Here is a 24,279-nt window from a genome sequence, read left to right on the forward strand (position 1 = left end):
CCCCCCACTGCGAATTGCAGTCCACAGCTGCCCCAGAAAATGGCGCTTTCATAGAAGCGCCATCTTCAGGCGCTGTGTCCAACTCTTCCAGTGGCCCTGGTGGCAGGTGGCATGCTGGGTAATAAGGGGTTAATACCAGCTATGTTTTACCAGCTGGTATAAAGCCCGAGATTCTTAATGTCAGGCCAAGTTTAACCTGGCCATTAAGAATCTACAACAAAGGGTTTAAAAAAAAAAAAAAAAAGACATCACACAGAGAAAAATACTTTATTAGAAATAAATACACAGACACAGTAGGGACTCCATGTTTATTACTCCCTCTCACCCCTCCACGATGGAGAGATTTCTGTACTGACCATGCCAGGAGAGGGGGAGGAAAAGAGAGCGAGCTGGGGGGGAGCGGAGAGAGAGAGGGGGGGAGCGGAGAGAGAGAGGGGGGGAGAAGAGAGAGAGGGGAGGGAGAAGAGAGAGAGGGGGGGAGAAGAGAGAGAGGGGGGGAAGAGAGAGGGGGGGAGAAGAGAGGGGGGGAGAAGAGAGAGAGGGGGGGAGAAGAGAGAGAGGGGGGGAGAAGAGAGAGGGGGGGAGAAGAGAGAGAGAGGGGGGGGGAAGAGAGAGAGGGGGGAAGAGAGAGAGGAGGGGGAGAGAGAGAGGGGGGAGAGAGGGGGGGAAGAGAGAGGGGGGGAGAAGAGAGAGAAGGGGGGGAGACGAGAGAGAGGGGGGAGAAGAGAGAGAGGGGGGAGAAGAGAGAGAGGGGGGGAGAAGAGAGAGAGGGGAGGGAGAAGAGAGAGAGGGGGGGAGAAGAGAGAGAGGGGAGGGAGAAGAGAGAGAGGGGGGGAGAAGAGAGAGAGGGGGGGAGAAGAGAGAGAGGGGGGGAAGAGAGAGAGGGGGGGAAGAGAGAGAGAGGGGGGAAGAGAGAGAGGGGGGGAAGAGAGAGGGGGGGAGAAGAGAGGGGGGAGAAGAGAGAGGGGGGGGAGAAGAGAGGGGGGGAGGAGAGAGAGAGGGGGGGAGGAGAGAGAGAGGGGGGAAGAAGAGAGAGAGGGGGGGAGAAGAGAGAGAGGGGGGGGAAGAGAGAGAGGGGGGGAGAAGAGAGGGGGGGAGAAGAGAGGGGGGGAGAAGAGAGAGGGGGGGGAGAAGAGAGAGGGGGGGAGAAGAGAGGGGGGGAGGAGAGAGAGAGGGGAGGGAGAAGAGAGAGAGGGGGGGAGAAGAGAGAGAGGGGGGGAGAAGAGAGAGAGGGGGGGAGAAGAGAGAGAGAGGGGGGAAGAGAGAGAGGGGGGGAAGAGAGAGGGGGGGAGAAGAGAGGGGGGGAGAAGAGAGAGGGGGGGGAGAAGAGAGGGGGGGAGGAGAGAGAGAGGGGGGGAGGAGAGAGAGAGGGGGGAAGAAGAGAGAGAGGGGGGAAGAAGAGAGAGAGGGGGGGAGAAGAGAGAGAGGGGGGGAAGAGAGAGAGGGGGGGAGAAGAGAGAGGGGGGAAGAGAGGGGGGGGGAGAGAGAGGGGGGGAGAAGAGAGAGGGGGGGAGAAGAGAGAGAGGGGGGAGAAGAGAGAGAGGGGGGAGAAGAGAGAGAGGGGGGGAGAAGAGAGAGAGGGGGGGAGAAGAGAGGGGGGGGAGAAGAGAGGGGGGAGAAGAGAGAGGGGGAGAAGAGAGAGGGGGGGAGAAGAGAGAGGGGGGGGAGAAGAGAGAGGGGGGGGAGAAGAATGAGGGGGGGGGAGAAGAGAGAGAGGGGGGGAGAAGAGAGAGAGGGGGGGGAGAAGAGAGAGGGGGGAGGAGAAGAGAGAGGGGTGGGAGAAGAGAGAGGGGGGGAGAAGAGAGAGGGGGGGAGAGAGAGGGGGGGAAGAGAGGGGGGAGAGAATAGAGGGGGGGGAGAGAGGGGGGGAGAGAGAGGGGGGGAGAGAGAGGGGGGGAGAGAGGGGGGGGAGAGAGAGGGGAGGGGGGAGAGAGAGGGGAGGGGGGAGAGAGAGGGGAGGGGGGGAGAGAGAGGGGAGGGGGGAGAGAGAGGGGAGGGGGGGAGAGAGAGGGGAGGGGGGGAGAGAGAGGGGGGGGAGAAGAGAGGGGGGGAGAGAGAGGGGGGGAGAGAGAGGTGGGGGAGAGAGGGGGGGGAGAGAGAGGGGGGGAGAGAGAGGGGGGAGAAAGAGAGTGGGGAAAGAAGAGGGGGGGGGGCAGAGGTGCTCTGTCACCAACTGTCTCCACTCTGTGACTTGTGGTGCAGGTGACAAAGTGCAGACAGTTGGTCCCATGCAGCAGGACAGATGGCAGAGCACAGCGGTGACATGCCTGTCAGTGTCTTGCTGCTGGGAGGAGCACATGATCACACTGCCCGACACCGGCCGCTCCCCTGACATCGCAGCAGAGCGGGCGGGTGGAGAGTGTGAGCACATACTTACGTGCAGGGGGGGATTCAGCTGAAGAACCCCCCCCCCCTGTACTGCACACTGGCGCCCCGTGCCTCACCATCTGCAGGACGCTTAGCCGGCTCCACAGTGACGTCCTCCGGATCCTCCCCTCGATGCTGAGCTGTGACGTGCGGTAGTCACCGCCCACAGCCCTGTCACTCAATCTGAGTGGTGCCAGCCTCCTCTGACGTACCTGTCTTGTTTGAGAGCCCGGAAATGCCGGGACGTCAGAGGATGCTGGCGGCCACAGCTCCATTGGGTCATGTGGCAGGCACTGAGCGTGCAGCATAGCGCCGCTCAGTGCCAGAAATGGAAACACAAGCCAATGGAGAAAATACCTAGAATTGTAAGTAGAACTTCTACAGAAAATAAAAAAAATGGGTGAACAACCCCTTTAAGCTAATTGATCTCCCTCTTATTAAATTCTCCCTTAAAAAATCATCCTGGATGCAGCAGCCAGAATCCTATTCCTCTCCAACTACTACACTGATGCTTCTAACCTGTGCCAGTCCTTGCACTGGTTGCCCATCCGCTACAGAGTACAATATAAACTTAATCATTCTAACCCACAAAACCCGCCACAGTTCTGCATCATCTTTATTGCAATACATGTGTATGGCAATGCATTAGCCCAGTTAAGTATTACACTGATAAAATGTCTTTAGACCTTGCTCTTGGCATTGTTTAATAGACCACCATAGCTGGTAGATCAGGTCACCATTTTACCTCTGGCTGCAATGACAACCATTGGATCCCCGTGATTGCATTGTTGGGGTGCTGTTGGGATTCTTACTAATGCAATTGCTATTAATCATGGCATTTAAAGGATTAAACAGTCAAGCGCAATGCAGGCACCAATCCTGGTTGTTACGGCAAGCTCTTGGCAGTGATTGTGCGGACACACTTCTGGTGGCTGCATAATCGCTAGGATGGACCAGTATGTCTATTTGCAGGAACACACAGAAAAATAGGACTTATTGATTTGCTCAATGTCGGGAAGTGGTTATGCTATACCCATTACTTGAAGCAAACTGCTTTGTAAAAAAATATGTATAAAAAGGTGTTTAAAGAAAACGAAATTAGAAATTCTCATTTAACCCATATGGGCTAACAGAATGAATTTTTAGGATGCACTCATTCTCTCAAAAGGGAATCTGTAAGTAAGATCCCCACCTCACCCCCAAACTATTTGTATGTACATGTAGCCCTTTCACAGACAAGTCCAGCAATACCTTTACATAACCAATCTGTTCTTCCTTTACTGATTAATCAGCATTTGGATTGATATGCAAATAAGGATGTACATCTGAAGCCTCTGTCACACCAGCTCTAATGTCTGGCCACCTCGGGAGGTGTAGCTAGGCAGGGAATAGAGCTGGAGTGACAGTAGCTTCAAATGCACCACATTTATTAGCATATCAATTCAAATGCCGATTTGTCAGTAACGGAAGAATAGATTGGTCATGTAAAGGTATTGCTGGAGTTGTCCTTGAAAGATCTTACATGTACATGTAAAGTAAATAGATTGGGTGGTGAAAACCTGCGGACAGATTTCCTTTAAGTAAAATTCAAGGTGTTGCCTTGTATGCCCATTTTTATCTGGCATATGACCCATCCCGTTATCTTTCAAATATAAATTGTGTTTCATTTTTGCAACTGGGATGTGAGTAAGTAGCTTATTCTGTTCTCTACGAGCATGTTCACTTTTATTATTAGCTGTAGTCACAATGTGCTTTCGTATTCTTAAAAACCTTGTAATTTTGCCTAAATATCTCTGGGAACAGGGGAACACCATAGAATAAGTGACCAACATGGACGAGCAGCTTATGGCCTGCTTGCCAAAAGGTATCTACAAAATGTTTCCTTATGGTCAATATTTGACATGCTTTACAGATTCTGCATGAGAAGAATCAAGCGGCTTTTGTCTTCATTTAAAGAGGCTGAATACTAGATTAAAGATAGATATCTTCGTTGCGCACACTGCGTTTTTTTCTCAAGAAAATTCTTTTAGTAGATTTTCTTGAGAAAAAGAATGAGCAAGTCACTTCTTTTCTGCAGATAGCTGCATTACTCACTCCATTGACTGTAATGTAATCATGGAATAACACAGGTAGCAAATTCTGTGCGTTTCATTGCGTTTTCCTGCGTTATTTTGCGTTTTTCGGGACATAATGTTCATCACTGGCCCGCGTTTTACAGGGAAGTGATGTCATTATGACAGGAAGAAGTTGAGCAGAGAGTAAACACACACATATCACACACACACAGACACATACATATAGAATGCACACACACAGATCACACACACACAGACACATACATATAAAACACACAGACATATCACACTCACACACAGACCTATGGAATGCACATAGAAATCAAACGTACATATTAAAAATAAAAAACGAAAAAAAAAAAACCCCGTGACTCCACTGTATTTTTACCGTCCAGCCAAGGTAAACACACAGCGGCGGCCTGGTATTTTCAGGCGGCGGAGGGCGAGAACCATGGTTAATGATCCCCCCTCTTGCAGCCAAGGATATCAACCCGCCGCTGCCCCGAGAATGTCGCATCCATTATTCAACAGTCTCGGCTCCTCCCGATTGCCGTGATGCGGTGGCAATTGGGGTAATAACGAGTTAATGACAGCGCTTAGCTGCCACTAAGTCCTAGCTTAATCATGACAGCGTCTGAGACAGCTTCCATGATTAACCTGTAAGTAAAGTGAATAAACACACACCGAAAAATCCTTTATTTTAAATAAAATAACATAAAAGCCCCCTCTTTAACCACTTTATTAACCCCCCCAAACACACAGCTCCGGCGTAATCCACACAGGTCCCACGACGCTTGCAGACTGCTCCAGCCGCATCTGACACAGTACACAATGCAGCCTTGTTCAGTGAGCGATGCTGCAGGGGTAACTACAGGTCATTTTTCACGGTCAGTACCGCTTGCGAGAACTGCAGTGTGTCCTCACAGGGACTCTATCTATTGATTGATTGATTTGTCCTCTGTCTATCGATTATCTTTCTATCCATCTAGCTATCCATTATCTATTTATCTATTGATTATCTATTCATCTTTCTATTTATCAATCTATTAATCTTTCTATTATCTGTCTATCCATTATGTATGTATTCATCTATCTATCCATTATCTAATTATTTACCTGTCTATCTATTCATCTATCCACCTTTCTATTTATCTATTATCCATTTATGTATCTAACCATCATCTATCTATCCATTATCTATTCATCTTTCCATCTTTCTATCCATTTATCTATCCATCTGTCTATCTATCCATTATCTTTTTATCTATCCATTATCTATTCATCTATCCATCTGTCTATCGATTATCTATTTATCCATCTATATTATTTACTAGAAGGTGGCCCGATTCTACGCATCGGGTATTCTAGAATTTACGTATTGTGTAGTTAATGTATGATTTTTGTTTTATATATATATATATCTATATATATATATATATATATATATATATATATATATATATATATATATATATATATATATATATATAGATATATATATATATATATATAGATGTTGTTGTGTGTAGTTACCAAGTGTTTGTGTAGGGCGCTGTACATGTTCTGGGTGTTGTCTGGGTGTGGCGGGGGGTGAGAGCAGTGTTGTTTGTGTGTTGCGTTGTTTGTAGAGCGCTGTGTGTCTGTAGCGTTGTGTGTGTGTGTTGCGCGGTTTGTGTGGGTGTGGGGTGCGTGTGTGTGTTTTGGGGGGAGGTGTTTTGTGCAATGTGTGTGTTGCGCGGTATGTGCGTATATTTGTGTATGCTGCGGTGTTTGTGTGTTGGGTGTTGTGTGTGTGCGGCGTTGTCTGTGTTTGTGGGTGTCTGTGTAGGGCGGTGTTTGTGGTTCCCAGTGTGTGTGTGTGTGTGGTGTGTTGTGCGGTGCGCGTGTGGCGGTGTGTGTGTGTTTTGGGGGGAGGTGTGCACCCCCATCGAGCTCCATCCCCCATCATGCTCCATCCCCCATGCTGCGCACTCCCCATCGTGCTCCATCCCCCATGCTGCGCACCCCCATCGTGCTCCATCCCCCGTGCTGCGCACCCCCATCGTGCTCCATCCCCATGCTGCGCACTCCCCATCGTGCTCCATCCCCATGCTGCGCACTCCCCATCGTGCTCCATCCCCATGCTGCGCACTCCCCATCGTGCTCCATCCCCCATGCTGCACACTCCCCACTGTGCTCCATCCCCCATGCTGCGCACTCCCCATCGTGCTACATCCCCCATGCTGCGCACTCCCCATCGTGCTCCATCCCCAATGCTGCACACTCCCCATCATGCTCCATCCCCCATGCTGCGCACTCCCCATCGTGCTACATCCCCCATGCTGCGCACCCCCCATCGTGCTACATCCCCCATGCTGCGCACCCCCCATCGTGCTACATCCCCCATGCTGCGCACCCCCCATCGTGCTACATCCCCCATGCTGCACACTCCCCACTGTGCTCCATCCCCCATGCTGCGCACCCCCATCGTGCTCCATCCCCCATGCTATAATAGTTCTCCTATTATACTCAGAGAGGAGTATAATAGGAGGATTATAATAGGAGGAGTAGTCCTGGGGGGAGAGGAGTATAATGCCGGCTCCCTGCACATGTGTACCGGGAGCCAGTGTACGCTGGTAACTATGATACACATCGGGTAACCAAGGGACCTTAGTTACCCGATGTGTATAATAGTTACCAGCGTTCACCGGCTCTGTCACGATCCCAGCATCACCAGGTTATGTCTGGCGATGCGTGCGGAGGGCCGGGGCGAGCGGTCAATCCATGCGGAGGGCGGGGCCAGGCCGAGGCGTGCGACCAATCCGTGGGGGGGGCGGGGCCAGGCCGAGCCCAGCGGCGACCAATCCGTGGGGGGGGTGGGCAATCAGACGGTTGTCACTGTAGTGACACTCACCGTGACACAATTTTGGAGCAAGACAGACAGACAGACAGACAGAATAAGGCAATTATATATATAGATTGCTGTTAAAGCATTAAAAAAACGCAGGGACCAACCTGCAAAAAAACGCACCAAAACGCGGTAAAAACGCATGCTTTTTTCGGTGCGTTTATTTAACGCAGGTGTGCTAATCCTTCACTCAAGAAATTTCTTAAGAAAAATCCTTTTTCTAGTGCGCACATAGCCTTATGCTCTATAATAGCAAGTGGTTATTCTATACTAGCAGCAGAGGATTTTGGCTACTATGCCTCTTGGCAGTTTGACAATTTGATCTGCCATTTTACGTAAGGAAATAGCTATGGTTCAACATGAACATGTTTGAGTGCAAGGCTAGGATCTCTAATATTGTGATCCCAGGAGATATAACAAATTGTACTGATTGTGCACACACTAATATTTTAATCAATATGATTTATACTTTATTCACATTCAGAAATCCCTTTCTTTCCCATTGCCACTAATGTGAATTAAACCAAAAGATAGGTGGGATTTCAATGTCTTAAAAGGGATTCTGTCAATACGATCAACCCTCCTAAGCAGTCTATATGGCCATGTAGGTCATAGAAATCTGAATACATTTTTTCATTGGAATAAAACATTGGATCACAGTTATCTAAGAAATCAACATTTGTTTTCTTAAAATTGAAATCATTTTAAGATTTATGGGCTGGACCTAGATCTTTCTGAGAATCTGCCTCCAGAGCTGATGTTAAATAAAATGAGGAATTACCAGTGTGAGACATGTAATGACTGACAGTCTGCTCTCCTGATCTACATGTCTCATGCTGGTAATGCCACCTTTCATTTAAAATATTATCTATGGGCCTGAGAATCTGCCTCCAGAGCTTAACAGATCATTTACATATTAAGAAAAAAAAAAGTGGATCTTTCTCTGGAGTAAGACATTGGATTGCAAATATCAAGGTATCATTTTATTCAACTATGACCTACATGCCCATATAAGTGGATTAGGAGTGTTGATCCTTGTTGATCCTTGTGTAGAAAATAGTGAGCTCTTATGAGAATCCTCATCTCCTCCATGTATTAATACTTTACACCAATTGTGATCATTATTTCCCTCCGACTGTTGAAACAGATTCTGCTGATATGCCGCTGTTATATCCAATACCATGACACTGTTCTTTCAATGCAATTGTCTTTTCTTTTTGAATCAGATCATTTTTATTAAAGCATAAGCACAGGGTACAAAACAAGTAAAGCAGACATTTGATGCACAAGTACAGATATATCAAAATGAACGAAATTCAGGATTACAAATCCGCCCTCTGTATGAATTTGTATCACTGTTTTGGCGTTTTAGAAAAAGAAAGAAAAACAACCAAACTTTGTTAAATTAGAAGAATAGAAGTAATGTTTTTTCAGCAGAATATCTGTCCAGCTTAGTAATTATTTTCCAGCCAAGTCTCTCTCCATGACAGTTCCCTGACCATGTCCACCTCTCAACATCAAACCATTCCCTCACAGTATTTTTTGGCAGTGTTCTCCAAGGGCTTATCAAGGTATAAGAAGTAACAAGACATCCAACTCCAGAATAACTTCAATCACTGTAAGGCCAGGGCCACATGGACATCTACTGCGATCATCGCATGACACTTGGCTCACGCTGGCAGCATAATAATCGCTCATGGGTGCTGACACATAGGGTAATATTGGTCTGAGTGGAATGCAATGTTTTATCGCACACCACTGGCTCCGATTTTCATGCCGTGTGTTTTAGCCCTAAGCATAACAGACGGTCCATCATACTATCCTAAACTAACGCACCAGAGGGGAGGGATGGTACATCCATCAAAGGCTGCCAGATCTTATAAATTTACCCAGTGCTTTACTCTTTAACTAGACTCCTCTTTCTAATCTAAGAACGCGATTTATCTTATTTTTGAGCTCTGCTACAGTCGGGGGTGAAAGATCCAGCCAGTGGTACGCCAATAACTTCCTTGCTTGGTAAAGAATACGCAGTATACCCAAAGCCATTGGGGAATCCGGATCTACTCGCCTTTCCACAAATTCACCAAACAGATACGGGGCAAAGGTTGCATTTTAACACGAAAGAGTCCCAGGGCTTGCTTCCATAATTCTCCAATATGTCTGCACTCCCACATTACATGCATTAAATGGGCATTATCCTGTCCACATCTGACAAATTGTGCATTTGGTCTAAGTCCTATCTTGAACAGGAGCCTAGGTGTCTTGTACACCCTATGAATGAAAAACAACTGAGAGAGTCTCTGACACTCTGAGACCGCCATCTTAGGAATCTGTTCCAGTAAATCTGACCACTCATCTGCCAAGGGGCCCAGATCTCGCTCCCATTTATTTTTGTGGAATTGCTCTTCTGATTACCTGACATACAGTTGGGTTCAACTGGTAACAAAACGCAAAATCCAAATGATGAGTAATACACGAAGCCAATATTTTATTTATAGGCTACAGTAGACTACAGCAGACTACACAGTACAGTAATAAATGCTACAAGAGCAATAGATTGGCATCATGTACAATTACAACATATAGCCTTAACCCCTTCAGCCCCTGGGCATTTTGCGTTTTTCCGATTTGTTTTTTTCCTCTTTCTTCCGAGAGCCGTAACTTTTTTATTTTTCCGTCAATCTTGCCATATAAGGCCTTGTTTTTTTGCGGGACTCGTACTTTTAAATGAATTCATAAGTTTCACCATATAGTGTACTGGAAAACGGCAAAAAATTCCAACTGCTGAAAAATTGCAATAAAAGTGTGATCGCACAATAGTTTTTGGATATTTTATTCACCATGTCAGTGTGATGCCTGAGGTCGGTGCGAGTTTGTAGACACCAAACATGAATAGGTTTACTTGTATTTAAGGGGTTAAAAGAATTCACAAGCTTGACAAAAAAAGTGGCGCACGTTTTGCGCCATTTTCCAAAACCCGTAGCGTTCAAATTTTTCGGTATCTATGGCTCAGTAACAACTTATTTTTTGCGTCTCGAGCTGCCGTTTTTAACGGTACCATTTTTGCGCAGATACTACGTTTTGATCGCCTGTTATTGCATTTTGCACAAAATTTGCGGCGACAAAAAAAACGTAATTTTGGCGTTTGGAATTGTTTTTGCCGCTACGCTGTTTACCAATCAGATTAATTGATTTTATATTTTGATATATCGGGCATTTATGAACGCGGCGATACCATATATGTGTATATTTTTATTTTTTTAACCCTTTAAATTTTCAATGGGGTGAAAGGGGGATGATTTGAACTTTTAGGTTTTTTTTATTTGGTTTTAATTTTTTAAAACTTTTTTTTTAACTTTTTTTTATTTTACTAGTCCCCTTAGGGGGCTATAGCGATCAGCAATCTGATCGCTCTGCCATATCTCCAGATCACAGCTACAGAGCTGAGAACTGCAGATTTGGTGCTTTACTTTCAATGCCGGCTGTATTCCGGGACTGAGAGGAAGTGACTCATGTTAGCTACAGGCGTCATCACATGACCCTGTGCTACCATGGCAACCACCGAAAGTCACGTGATCATGTCACGTGACTTCCGATGGGAGCAGGGTAAGTCACTGTAATGGCGGCGCGTATATACATCTCGGTGCTACATTTTGGCAGCGAGATGTAAGGGGTTAATAGTCGCAAGTGGAAGTGATTCCACTTGCGATTAGCAGGCACACGTCAGCTGTTGAAAACAGCTGATATGTGCGTGGATCGCCGCGACCTGCCCACGGCAGGGGGCGGGGATTAACCATACATGATCCATGAAGTACCCAGTACATCGTGGGTCGGTAAGGTGTTAAAATGATTTTATGCTAGTTTAATAGGGGAGCTTTTTCAGACTGCCACAATACTGTGGGTCTAATAACTGTGGGTCTAATGACTAATAACAGAATGTAGGCAGGGAGACCATAGACTGAAATCTCACTACATGGTTGAACATTACTGTAAGTATTCCCTACAATAATCTAATGGAATACGTCCACAAATTACCAAGTATCTTCTATCTACAAAAATACTAAGGAGGCTCCTTTGTAACTCAGATTCTGGAAGTCTCTTGTTAAAATGAAGGCAAAGATAAGGAACCTTTTAGTGTTTCTGTTCATCTGAAAGTAAATCACATATAAATACACAAGGGACAATATGTACAAAGTTCTCCAGGTAATAACACATCTGATTCATGTAGGTCACCAGTAAAACGTTTTACTAAGGAAACTGGCAGCAGCGTTCACCCAACTTCCACGGGTCTCATCCTTTGCTGCTGGATGAGCTAGAGCTTTTTCTAGATCTTTCTGAGGACTTTCCTCTTCCGGCAAATAGTCTGGCAAGCACTGGCTCTTTTCCACCTGATGGTTCATACTTGGCAGTGGTACATAAATCTACGAAGCATAAAAGACAAAGATTACACATGGGAACACTCACTCTACTTGTGGCTACTCTACTACAGCCATATGTCCAGTGTTCAGTTGCCAGACCAAGCAACTAAAGGAAAACAGTAGTCACCAGTGATATTATGGCAAAACAGAACAACAAATGTTTTTGGTCATGAGACCACAGTCGCGGCATAGCCCAAGCCTGTTTTAGATACCAAAAAATTAGATACAAATGTGTGTGATGGCACGTACCTCTTTACCACACTCATTCTTGATGACCTGCTGTGCCTTCAGAACCTTTGTTTCTGCGATTGCTGAGGTTAAACACTGTAAACAAGAACAATTGTGGAATCCATGAGTATATACACGGGGACAGTGCGCAAAAAGAAAATGGCCAACGTTGTAACAAGATTACGGTGACCAGAATGCTTGCCTACTACACTTCAGACCAGCAGAAGCTGTAATGTTGCCTAAAAGAACCTACACCTCTAGAATATACAATCCTCAACACTGAAATGGCAACACCAAGAAGGAAAGTCGTGGAATGGTGAAAATCACGGAATCAATACATGATAATATGCAGATTATGGAAAAGGGGAACTATGACATCCTATGTCTTAATCCGTGGAGTAGGACCAGTGTGACCTTCCCCACGTGGTCTCCAGATAATCTCCAGCAACTACTGCGTCTAAAACAAAAGCAGGACTAGTCTTTCAAGAGGACATAGTGGTGGTTCTCACAGGGTTATGGTGTGGGCTGGCATAATGTATGGAAGCAAGTCCCCTGTAGTCTCTCTTTCAGGTACACTAATAGCTCAGGGTTACATTGATTTGATGATTGAATCACTGGTACAATTATTTCTTCAAAGTGTCCAAACATGACAACGCCAGGCCACATGTTGCATGTGCTACTTTATGCAACCCAAGTGGTCTAAACCTGTTACAATGCCCAGGAGCGTCTTTGGACTTGTCTATCAAGCAAATTTGAGACATCATTAGTCGGATATTACATAGGGAGTTGCCAGCAGCAGATCTTCATGAATTGTGTGATCAAGTCCATTCAGAGGAACCTCAGTGAGCGCATGACAAGGCCGGTAAGAGTGCGCATCTCTGTGCATGGCAATCATACCATATAGTGAAGAAAATCGAGATGTTAGGAAAATTTAGCTTTCATTTTTTTCCCCATCATTTCTGTATCATTAACATGTCCATCCATCCTGTTATTGTCATAATTCCACATCTTTTCCCTCTGTTAAAAGTGTATATAACTAGCTGGCAGTTCCATTAGTCAGATGTGCCTTCTTACCTGCTGCATTGTGCACAAACAATATCTGCATGCCCCATAAAATCACTCATAACTCTACATTGTGCTGTATTTATATTAAAGCACCACTCCAGCATTATTTTATTTCACTGCTGGAGTGGTGCTTTAAATCCTAGCACCCTGCCCCCTGTCATATGCTCTTTTTGTTCGGTGGCACTCCATTTATGAGTCGCCATCTTCTGACTGGCCGGAAGTCAGAAGTTATGTCACAAGTGCTCAATGTAACTCTGAAAATCAGAACAAGGCTCTCATAGACTTGTACTGAGTTGTGACCTCCATGCAACACTGGAGCAATCGTTAGGTCACATATCGCTGGAGACGGACTGGAACGGCGGGGGTGGAAAATTAAGCCGCCTAAAGGGGAGTACAAGCCTTGAGGCAGGGGGGCTAGATTAGAAGCACCACTCTAGAGGTAAAATTAAAAAAGGCTGTAGTGGTGCTTTAATCTTCTTGGAAATGTATTCATTTAACAACCGTGTATGACTGTTGGTAAGTGGGGAGTCTCAAGTGTGCGCATGTACTAGCCCTATGGAGAATGGATAGAGTAACGGCAAGTTGTTTATTCCTACATACATTTCAAGAAGGAATGAAACAGATGTTATTTAATAGAAATATGAATCAGACATATGGAGACATCTGACAGGTCATCTGTAAAGGGAATCTGTCAGGTCCGATAACGCTATTACCCTGCAGGTTCATACGGTTATGAAGGTGCGCGACTGCAGAACTGTAAGTGCAGCACCTAGGAGAAAAATTACTTTTTGCCAAACAATTAATTAGGCAATCACTTTTCATTTCTCACCTCTGTGGCCAGGTCTGGCTTTACTCGCACAGTGCACCTTCTGATTGCTATCTGAAATGTAAAGCTGATGACACCTTTCACCTTTAATAAAGCCTCTTCACATAGACATTTCCTCTCCTGAAATGGTGAAATACTCCGATAAGAATGGCTATAGGGGCTCATATTCAGGTAGAAGGGTTAGCACTTAGGAATAAATTCACTGCGCACAGAAAGAATATAAAACACTAAAAAATTGAAACAACCATTGACACTGGACATGACAACTTGACAGTTTTTTTATTTCACCGGCATAGGAGGATGAAAGACCACATCACAATGTTTCGCCAAGTAGTTGCCTTTCTCAAAGGTATCTGCATAGAACAAACAGAATGAATATTTCAGACATATCATGGTATGTCTATCTATTAATACCATGTGGATATAATATTGTAAATTTGTGTTTTACTTATAGAATCATTGTATGTATTATTTCCTCCATAGGGGAACCCTTATATTTACTTTGTTACAAAAGGATGACTACAATTATGTTCTATGTATGAAATATTCATTCTGTTTGTGTATATACATGTTATCAGTTTTCATTTGAAGCCACTCTCTTTAAAAAATAAAAATAATAATAGTATTAATGATTAAAGTAATAATAATAAGAATAATAATAATAATATTCTTTGAGACCCTATTACATTTACTGATCACAACTAGCTTCTGAGAAATTAAACTAAGCTCTATTAAGTTTTGTGCGGAGTATGGCAACATCAAACTGTTAACCCTTACCAGATCATCAAGTCCGTGGATGTGGAGTGTTATGGTTTTTGCTCTTTTGTTTGCACTTGTAATGAAGAACTGTAAGCTGTTCGGCTTGTTCTTGGTCTCCGGTGTATGCAGATACCCTGGCAGACTTAGTGACATGTGAATCCGATGGGCGAGTAGTTTGCTACGATTACTTGAATCACTGAAAAAATAGAAGTTAGGAATATATCATGGCAGAGCTCTGCTATCATCTTGTACTTTATTGGAAAACATCACTACCGATTACAGGGGTTGTATCGTCCTCTAAGGCCTCATTCACACATCAGTAATTTTCATCAGTATTTCATCGGTATTTGTATGTCAAAACCAGGAATGTCCCCAAGAAAAGGTGTCAGTCTTTCATCTGCGAGCTCCACTCTTGGCTTTACAAACACTAAGGTGTGAATGAGGCTTTAAGGAGTGCTCGGCTCCTCTCGGCTTCCTGTAGGACAGTTCGCTCCTGAAGACAGTGATTTCCAGAGGCATGGCCGAGCAGCTGGACCGACCAATGCGCTTCCCAATGCTGCTAGCAGTGATCCACTGGCTTCAGAGCAGTCTAGAAAATCAGCCACTGCAGCTATATACTGAAACCTATAGAACTAAAAATCCAGCCCGAATTAAGAGAAAGTAGAAGGAAATTGCAAAGTTTCTTAATTTTACAAGCACTTTGCAATTTTAACAACCAGTGTCAAAGCGGTGAATGGTGGTCATGTGGCCATGAGTATTCGACATGCATAATCTGAACAGCGCAGCCTCGCTAAACACACTAGAATTGAGCAAGGCCGCATCCCTCTAGTGGGAATCTGTCTGGGAGTCCGCATATTGCATACTCATGACCACCGTTCCCGGCTCTGACACCAGCAGATCCTCAGATTCATAACGCCATACACAGACGTCTTACTTTGGCCTAAATGTTAAACATGTAGCTTATGGTGTACTACATGTCATCCATGACATTTCCTATAAAAAGTATAAAGATCATTTAAGGACCTGCCACAACGGACAGAGCTGTCCCTACAAGGATCCATATGACAAGGCATACAATTCAGTGCTGACTAAAGAACCACAGACCCATGTGCCCTTAGCTCAGGGCATGGCATGGAGAGCCATCTTCTGTGTGCTTTTAGGCTGGATGTACTCACTTTACAACAGTTGCACATAAGTAGATCTCCATTACACTGGAGGAGGTTACCTGTTCTTAATGTTCTCCAGACTCACCATCATACCGAGCTCACTTCTCAGTTTCTTACAGTGATTAGGATTGTCACACAAATACTGAATTGTCTGCAAAAGAAACATAGGACAAAAATATCACATTAAAAGGTTTTGTAAAATAATCTTATATGCAAAGGGAGTTACCATTAGGAATAATGTAATCTAGTAGCGTGGCTCCAAGTGTGAAACGTACAGTCTACCTCCAACTATTTTCTATAGCTAACGAACGGCCAATTCCTTGTTACCACTAATCATTATCAAATCTGTGAGGCTGCTAGCAGGCAGGTTTTCAGCAAAAATACTGACGTTTCTAATGCCAGAAACGCTATTCCAATCCCGGACAGTAGTAACAATTCTGACGAGGCACACTTCACTAATAATGTGCTAATTCATTAAGTGGTGTGCGCTTGTTAAGAATTTTCCACATTTTACACCAGCAAGTCCTTAATTAAAAGGGTTGTCTGATATATAAAAGGACATTTTAGACATCTATCATTATGTAGCGCCCCTGAAGCCATCAGGCGCTACAGGGAACTGCATCCTGTCAGAGATGCAGGGCCTACCCCCAGGGACCCAAAAGACCAGTGCCGGTAACACCAAAACACTCATACAACCTCTGTTTTCCTCTCCCGCAAAACTGGTGACAGGCTAGGGTTGGACCCAATGGATGGTCACCTAGGGTGGGACCGATCCAGTCCACTAGACGACAACCAGGTGGGAGGGGGTCAGACACTCAGTTAGTGGAAGTAAAAGGAGACAGACGTAACGGCACTGACGGAAGAGTGTAGCAGTAACCTGTCAGGCTCAGGCATGTGGTTGCCGGGAGAGTGCGGCGGTGTACTCGTGGAATCATAGCATTGGCGAAGTGCAAAGCCCTAGGTCAGGGAAACACTTCAGGCAGACCTGACATAATCTGTACGGTGAGGGGACCATCCAGGACCTCACCGACTGTAGAGTTCAGGGCACAGCGGTGACGGGAGAACCAAACTGCCTGCCGTACGGACTAAAGCCGAAAGACAACCAAGAGGGGACCTCCAGACACTCCAAGCCACGGGGACCCATAACCATAGATAGGTGCAGGGGAAGTAAGCCACCAGGTCACCACACCGGCACTGTAACTAAGGGCACCAGTGTTGAGGACCAACCTCCATGGGGTTGCAAGCATCACCATCGTGAGTAAAGAACCAGTTACACTGCAATCCCTTGTGTGGCCTACCTTCTTTCCGTGCCCCGGTATTACTAATGGACATAACAACACTATCATTTACCCCCTGGGGCCCAGCCCTACTTGCGGAGGACCTCAACATCCCGGCTGCAATTAACATTAGCCCCAGCACTGAGAGACTGTGCAGCGGCGGCTCCAGCCATATAGCCGCCACCCGCAAGTGGTGTCACAACAAAAACTTTATTGTAATCCCTGAAAATATACTCCCCCTTTAAAAAGCGACCCCCAGGGTGATGGAACCAGGCACCGGCCATCACACCCGTGACACTTCCCAGTGAAACCAGGCCCGGGACAGAGTACCCCAAAGCCCTGGGGCGCATCAATTACACCCAAAGATCTTTTGTAATTACAGTACTTCTCCCTATCATGATAATCCCTAAATGTGTTTTTTTTTTCTTTTACTTCACTTCCTGAAATGTTTTGTTTGAGAGGAGTCTCAAATGAGGCGTTATCAGGAGGCTGGGGCTGCACTAACCTCCCCACAATGTCCAACACCCCGATTGAAACATGAAGTCATCAGAAGGCAGTGATAGAAGAAGAAAGGGACACCAGCGTCGCACTCTGATGACGATAAGTTTGAGGGTAGGAATTAAAGCTGTGGGGCAGATCTGGTGTCACTCACCCTGCATCTATCACCGACACCTCAAGATAATTTGGTTTGAGGGTGTTGATAGAAGCTGTGGAGTGGCTCTGGCGTCACTCACCCTGCTTCCATCACCTTCCACTGATGACACCGCCTATCACAGTAATAAACTGTGGAGACAGAAATAGTGCTGACGCCTTGGTCACTTTTTCCATAGTTTCTATCAGTGCTATGGATTCAGGACATTTGTAGAGGGTGGTGATGAAGAATTGTGGTAAGTGACAGCATCTCCGCCCACTGATGACATCCTATTCCAAGAGGGGAGATGAAGTGACTGCAGCCCCAGCCTCCTGATGAGGTCACAGGAAATGCAATGAAAAAGATACAGTGGGTGAAATAAGTATTGAACATCATCCTCAATTTCATAAGTAAATATATATTTCTAAAGATGCTAATGACATGAATCTCTCACCAGATGTTGGAAACAACCCATCCAATCCACACAGGCATCAAACCATAGATGTCCATAAATTATGTGTAATAATAAGAAATGACACAGGTGAACGGTATTGAACACATGCAGAAAAAAATCTATGCAATGTCATGACACCAGATGAAATTATCAGCAATTAGAAACAATTTTGTCACTTATTGAACAATAATATCAGCTGGTTCAACTGATGGCATAAAAAAGGTGTCACACAAGAAACATCTCATGAAAGGTAAAACTAGTGAGCTGTCTCAAGACATTCACAACCTTATTGTTGCAAAACATACTGATGGCATTGGCTACAGGATTTCTAAACTACTGAAGGTCCCAGTGAGAATTGTTGACTCCAGAGGTGGAACGAACATCATTACACCATAAAACAGTCACAACCAGGTGCTCCCGGCAAGATTTCAATCAGAAGATTGAAAAGAATTATCAGAAGAGTTGTTCAAGAGTCAAGGACCATCTGTGTAGAACTACACAAAAGGGTGCTTTACACGCTGCGACATCGCTAACGATATATTGTCGGGGTCACGTCGTTAGTGACGCACATCCGGCGCAGTTAGCGACATCGCAGTGTGTGACACCAATAAGCGACGATCAACGAGCGCAAAAACGTGAAAAATCGTTGCTTGTTGACACGTTGTTCATTTCCTTAATATCATTGCTGCTGCAGGTACGATGTTGTTCCTCGTTCCTGCGGCAGCACACTTCGCTATGTGTGACACCGCAGGAACGATGAATATCTCCTTACATGCCTCCATCGGCAATGAAGAAGGAATGAGGTGGGCGGGATCTTCCGCCCGCTCATCTCCGCCCCTCCTCTGCTATTGAACAGCTGCCGTGTGACGTTGCTGTGACGCCGCACGACCCACCCCCTTACAAAGGAGGCGGATCGCCGGCCAGAGCGACGTCGCAGGGAAGGTAAGTCCATGTGACGGGTCCTGGCGATGTTGTGCGCCACGGACAGCTTTTTGCCCGTGACGCACAACCGACGGGGGCGGGTACACTCGCTAGCGATATCGGTACAGATATCGCAGCGTGTAAAGTACCCTAAAGACCTGGAATCAGCTGATACAACTGGCCCAAAAATCACACCTGAGCAATGCATGCGACTATGTTTCTCTATATAGGGTCATCTTTAGTTTGTCATCACCAACTTTTAAATAAAGTAGTACATTTTTCCTTGTATCATTTCTCAATATTACACAATTTCTGGACAGCATGCATTAGGATAGGATGCACAATTGAAGAGACATCAAAAAGGAAGTAGGGAGAGAAATATAGGAAGCCAGTTACATAGTGTAGTTAGGGAAGGAGAGGGAGTTTTTAATGCAAGTACATTAGAAAGTACTTTAGATTATGGCGGATTAAATAGGAATTTAGGAGGAAAATTACTTTGGTCTATTGACCACCCTTTTAAAGTATTAATACAGAAATAAGCTCAATTTGTCCTTGTGTTCCTTAGGCTATGTGCCCACGTAGCGTATTTTCATGCAGTTACACTGGATCTGCCCCGCAGCGTAACTGCGTCCTGCGTCCCCAGCATAATCTATGAAGATTGTGCCTAATCCATGCCCACGTGGCGTATTAGAACGCAGCGAATCGGCTACTGCCGAATCGCTGCGTTCTAAGAAGTGACATGTCACTTCTTTCCTGCGCTCTGCATGCAGCCCCCGCTCTGTCTATGGGAGAGGCTGCATCCAGAGCGCATGAAATCGGCTTTTCACTACGCAGTGTTTCTGCAGCGATTTGAAGCGCACATGTGCTGTTCAAATCGCTGCAGAAATTTCTGCAGGGACAGAAGGCAACATGGGCACATAGCCTTAGACCACTGTCCCCAGCATCTTACCTCAAGAGCAGCTTCAACCACATGTGTGTCCTGGTGGCTGAGAAAAAGAATGAGACCCGCCAGGCAACTCCTGTCCCGAACAATACTGGATCTATTCTGGGGATCAGCAGCCAGGGTCCGCAAATGGGTGACAACAGACACAGCGTCCATTTCTGACCAAAGCTGGAATTCAGAGAACAGGGATGAGTACATAACCACTTGGGCACGTGTGACAAAGCGGAGGATGTCTCAGTGCTCTTAGACGAAGTACACACACGACTGAGCTCTACTGATGGCGATTCTGCCGTTAACCCATGTGTTACTGGTGCATTTTGCAGCACATTGTGATGTGCAATCCCTTTGCCAATTTTACTCTGGGCATTGAAATGGTGAAAACCACAACATTGTCACACAAGAATGCAATCATCGTATACTGGAAGGAAAATCCTCAGCTACTTATAGTTGTAGTCTGAACTTTCTGATATTCCAAAAGTTAGTACAGGGAATAAGTCAGTAAGTTCCACCCGGCTAATCTACAGGGTAATGGAAGTTCCAAAGCTGTCAGTCTGCCTTACTGAAAGTGTGGTTACCGGAAGAAAATGTATGCCTCCTGGTAGCCACAGGCTTTCAGTCAGAGGTGGTGTGTTGTGAATACATTTGAATTAGATTCCAGTTTGGGGCTCCCTCTTGTGGTCAGTGCTGGTAGTGAAGTTGGCTTGCAGAATAGAAACCAGACAGCTGGGTAGGATTGGCAATCAGGGTGTTCTGACTGGGCCTATATTACTGAGTAGTGTTCTCTTGTTCCTTGCCGGTGCTCAATGTATCTCCTGTGTGCTAAGGACATTCTGAGACCAGCCCTTTTCTCGGTGTCTACCAAAACTCCTCTCAGATAAGTTGGTCTTGTACCTTTGCTTATGGTTTATCACTTTCTTGTTATTTTGACTGTGTGGAGTTCTTGGTGGAGTTGGATCATTCCCTGCTGGGAATGTCTGTGTACCTTGCTCCATGTTCTGCTATGTATTGTGTTTTGTCATGCTTGGTACGAAATTCAGTCCCTCCTCTATATCAGTGTCTTTCTTGGATCCCAGTAACACCAGAGTACTGATATAGTGAGGGAGAGCTTGTGCAGGCTCAGTATTTTTCCATATCAGGAGCGCTGGTATTTACTAGGGTTTTTACGGCTGCAGTCAGTGCTCTTTCCTATCCTTTCCTATGCAGATAGTTTGGGCCTCATATTTGCTTAATCTGTTCTCTAGCTACGTATTGTGTTTTCTTTATCAGCGTAATCTTTACATGTGGGGGGCTATCTATATCTTTGGGGACTACTCTGAGCAGACTAGCTTTTCTAATATTTCTCTCTCTAAGAATATTTAGTTCTCCAGCTGTGTTGAGGCGACCAGGTCATCGTAGGCTCATCCCACGGCTACTTCTAGTTATGTGTCAGTATTAGGCCTGCAGTCCGTTAAGGTTCCAGTCATTCTGGCTATTTTTTGGGTTTCCGACTTTTTGTACTTTTTCTGATCCTCCTCGGTCACTGAATCATAACAGTGGTGCCTGGAGCATTTTCAGTCACTGGTAAGTACATAGTGAGTGTGGGCTGTAAGCAGCTGTCAAAGAGCCAGCGTGTTTATACCCGCTTCTCAGTGTTTACTGAACGATGACTGCAGCTGTGATGGTACACGTCTGACTGAGAGGTGGATATTGGTGACTGAAAGCAAGACATCGGGGTGTGACTGAAGCCATGATGGCACACCTCTGGCTGAAAGCAGGACAGCGGTGACTGAAGCAGCGACGGCACACCTCTGACTGAAAGCCGGACAGCGGTGACTGAAGCAGCGACGGCACACCTCTGACTGAAAGCAGGACAGCGGTGACTGAAGCAGCGACGGCACACCTCTGACTGAAAGCAGGACAGCGGTGACTGAAGCAGCGACGGCACACCTCTGACTGAAAGCCGGACAGCGGTGACTGAAGCAGCGACGGCACACCTCTGACTGAAACGGTGGGGGGGTGATTATCTCAGGATGCAGAGACTCCGTAAAGGGTTTGTCCACTACTCACATACCTGGAGGAATAGAGAGAGCAGTAGTAGTGGACAACCCCTTTAAATGCTCTATCGCACAGAGGACTTAATGCCTTATTTGCGTTGTGTGGATCAAACCTCTTAGGCCCTGTGCGCACTGGAAAACGGAATTTTCTCAAGAAAATTCCGCAGGCACCGAAAGATTACCGCACCCGCGGTAAAAAACCGCGGCAAACCGCACCCGAAAACCGCATGCGGTTTGCCGCGGTATTGCCGCGTGCGGGTTGGTACATGTGTTTTATTACATTCAATGCAATAAAGCACATTAAAAAAAAATAAATAAATCATTTCCTTCTAAGATAAATAGAGGGATAGATAGAGGGATAGATAGAGGGATAGATAGAGGGATAGATAGAGGGATAGATAGATAGAGGGATAGATAGATAGATAGAGGGATAGATAGAGGGATAGATAGATAGAGGGATAGATAGATAGAGGGATAGATAGATAGATGGATAGATAGATAGAGGGATAGATAGATAGAGGGATAGATAGATAGAGGGATAGATAGATAGAGGGATAGATAGATAGAGGGATAGATAGATAGAGGGATAGATAGATAGAGGGATAGATAGATAGAGGGATAGATAGATAGAGGGATAGATAGATAGAGGGATAGATAGATAGAGGGATAGATAGATAGAGGGATAGATAGATAGAGGGATAGATAGATAGAGGGATAGATAGATAGAGGGATAGATAGATAGAGGGATAGATAGCTGCATTTCTCCCGAGCGGTAGTGAGTTCACATTACCGGCCGTGGGAAATGCCCTGTGGTTACCTCTGCTGTCTCGCTGCGAGGCTGCATTCAGCAGTGTGTCAGTGTCAGTCGCGGCTGGATGCAAGCATCGCAGGATGTGGATTATGCCGGAGCAGGGTGTTGGGAGGAGTTAATAAAGGGGTGAACGAGGAGGCTTTTTTGTCTTTTACTTAAAATAAAGGATTTTTCAGTGTGTTTTTTTCACTTTACTTACGGATTGATCATGTCAGGTGTCACATAGACGCTGCCATGATCAAGCCTGGAGTTAATGGCGGTGATCCGCTGCCATTAACTCCTTGTATTACCCTGACTGCCACTGCATCACGGCATCTGGAAGAGCCGGGGACACTCCGGTGCTGCCGCATAATGGATGCGACAGTCCCGGGGCAGCTGCGGGCTGAGATTCTTGGCTGCAGGAGGAGGCGAGACATTAACCCTCCCCAGCCTGAGAATACCGGGACCTCGGCTGGATGGTAAAGATACAGCGGAACCCACGTGCTTTTTTTTTCTATATTTCCGTTTGATTTCTATGTGTGTTCTATGTGTCTGTGATGTCTGTGATCTGTGTGTGTTTACTCTCTGCTTTGCTTCCTCTTCCTGTAATGACATCACTTCCCTGCAAACCGCAGGCAGCGATGTACATTACCGGAGGTAAACCGCGAAATACCGCAGGGAATAACGCAGGAAAACGCAGTGAACCGCACAGAATTTGCTGCCTGCGTTATTCCCTGCGGGATTTCACGATTACATGGCAGTCAATGGAGTGAAATCCCGCAGCGATGTGCGGAAAAGAAGTGACATGCACTTGTTTTTGCTGCGGGATTCCCACAGCAAAACATGCAGCTGTCAAATTCCGCCTAGTGCGCACAGGATTTTTATTCTCATAGGTTTTACTGGTGATTCACTGCAGAGATGTTATGGACATTTTCTGCAGCAAAACCGCAAAAAATCCAGCAAGTGCGCACAGGGCCTTACAGTGTTAGTACATTTACATTGTAAGCCCTGACTGCCCAGCTTTGGGAGACGATGCCCTTTAAATGTATGTATACACCGGGTTGGTCCCCAAACAACATCACATGACTATGGGAGACATACAATGTATGGGGCCCCTGATAGTGACACAAGAAAGATTCCATCACGTGGAATTAAAGGGCTTTTCCAGCTATAACCAAGCATGTCTGGGGGTCACATGGCTTGTAGAGTACGGTGCCCACTGGAGACACGTTCGCTGTGGGTAAGCCGTCCCTACAGTGGCATGGTCCCGGCCACTTACCTTTCCTGTATTGAGCACGTAGACTGGGAGCGCACAACGTCTTCTCCAGCCTCGGGCACACGGCGACCGTTACCTAACCACGCCCACAAGCGACACCTGCAGCTGATAGGCTGTATAGTCTGTCACATGTCATCACAGATCTGGCCTGACCAATCAGAGC

At 45.8% G+C, this 24,279-nt stretch overlaps 1 protein-coding gene across 1 annotated transcript; it reads right to left on the minus strand.

The window, feature by feature from the left end:
* Positions 1-8,573: 8,573 nt before the first annotated feature.
* LOC142296363 (armadillo repeat-containing protein 1-like) lies at positions 8,574-24,220 on the minus strand. The gene is made up of 7 exons (XM_075339853.1): positions 24,120-24,220; positions 20,024-20,185; positions 15,851-15,942; positions 14,644-14,821; positions 13,870-13,986; positions 11,997-12,071; positions 8,574-11,750 (listed from the first exon to the last, which is right to left on the minus strand). Exons 2-7 carry the CDS (start codon positions 20,171-20,173, stop codon positions 11,559-11,561), a joined length of 804 nt encoding a protein of 267 aa, XP_075195968.1. The 5' UTR covers positions 20,174-20,185; positions 24,120-24,220; the 3' UTR covers positions 8,574-11,558.
* Positions 24,221-24,279: the final 59 nt, after the last annotated feature.

This window comes from Anomaloglossus baeobatrachus, chromosome 3, assembly GCF_048569485.1.
Source record: "Anomaloglossus baeobatrachus isolate aAnoBae1 chromosome 3, aAnoBae1.hap1, whole genome shotgun sequence".
In the NCBI taxonomy this organism is placed as follows: Eukaryota; Metazoa; Chordata; class Amphibia; order Anura; family Aromobatidae; genus Anomaloglossus; species Anomaloglossus baeobatrachus.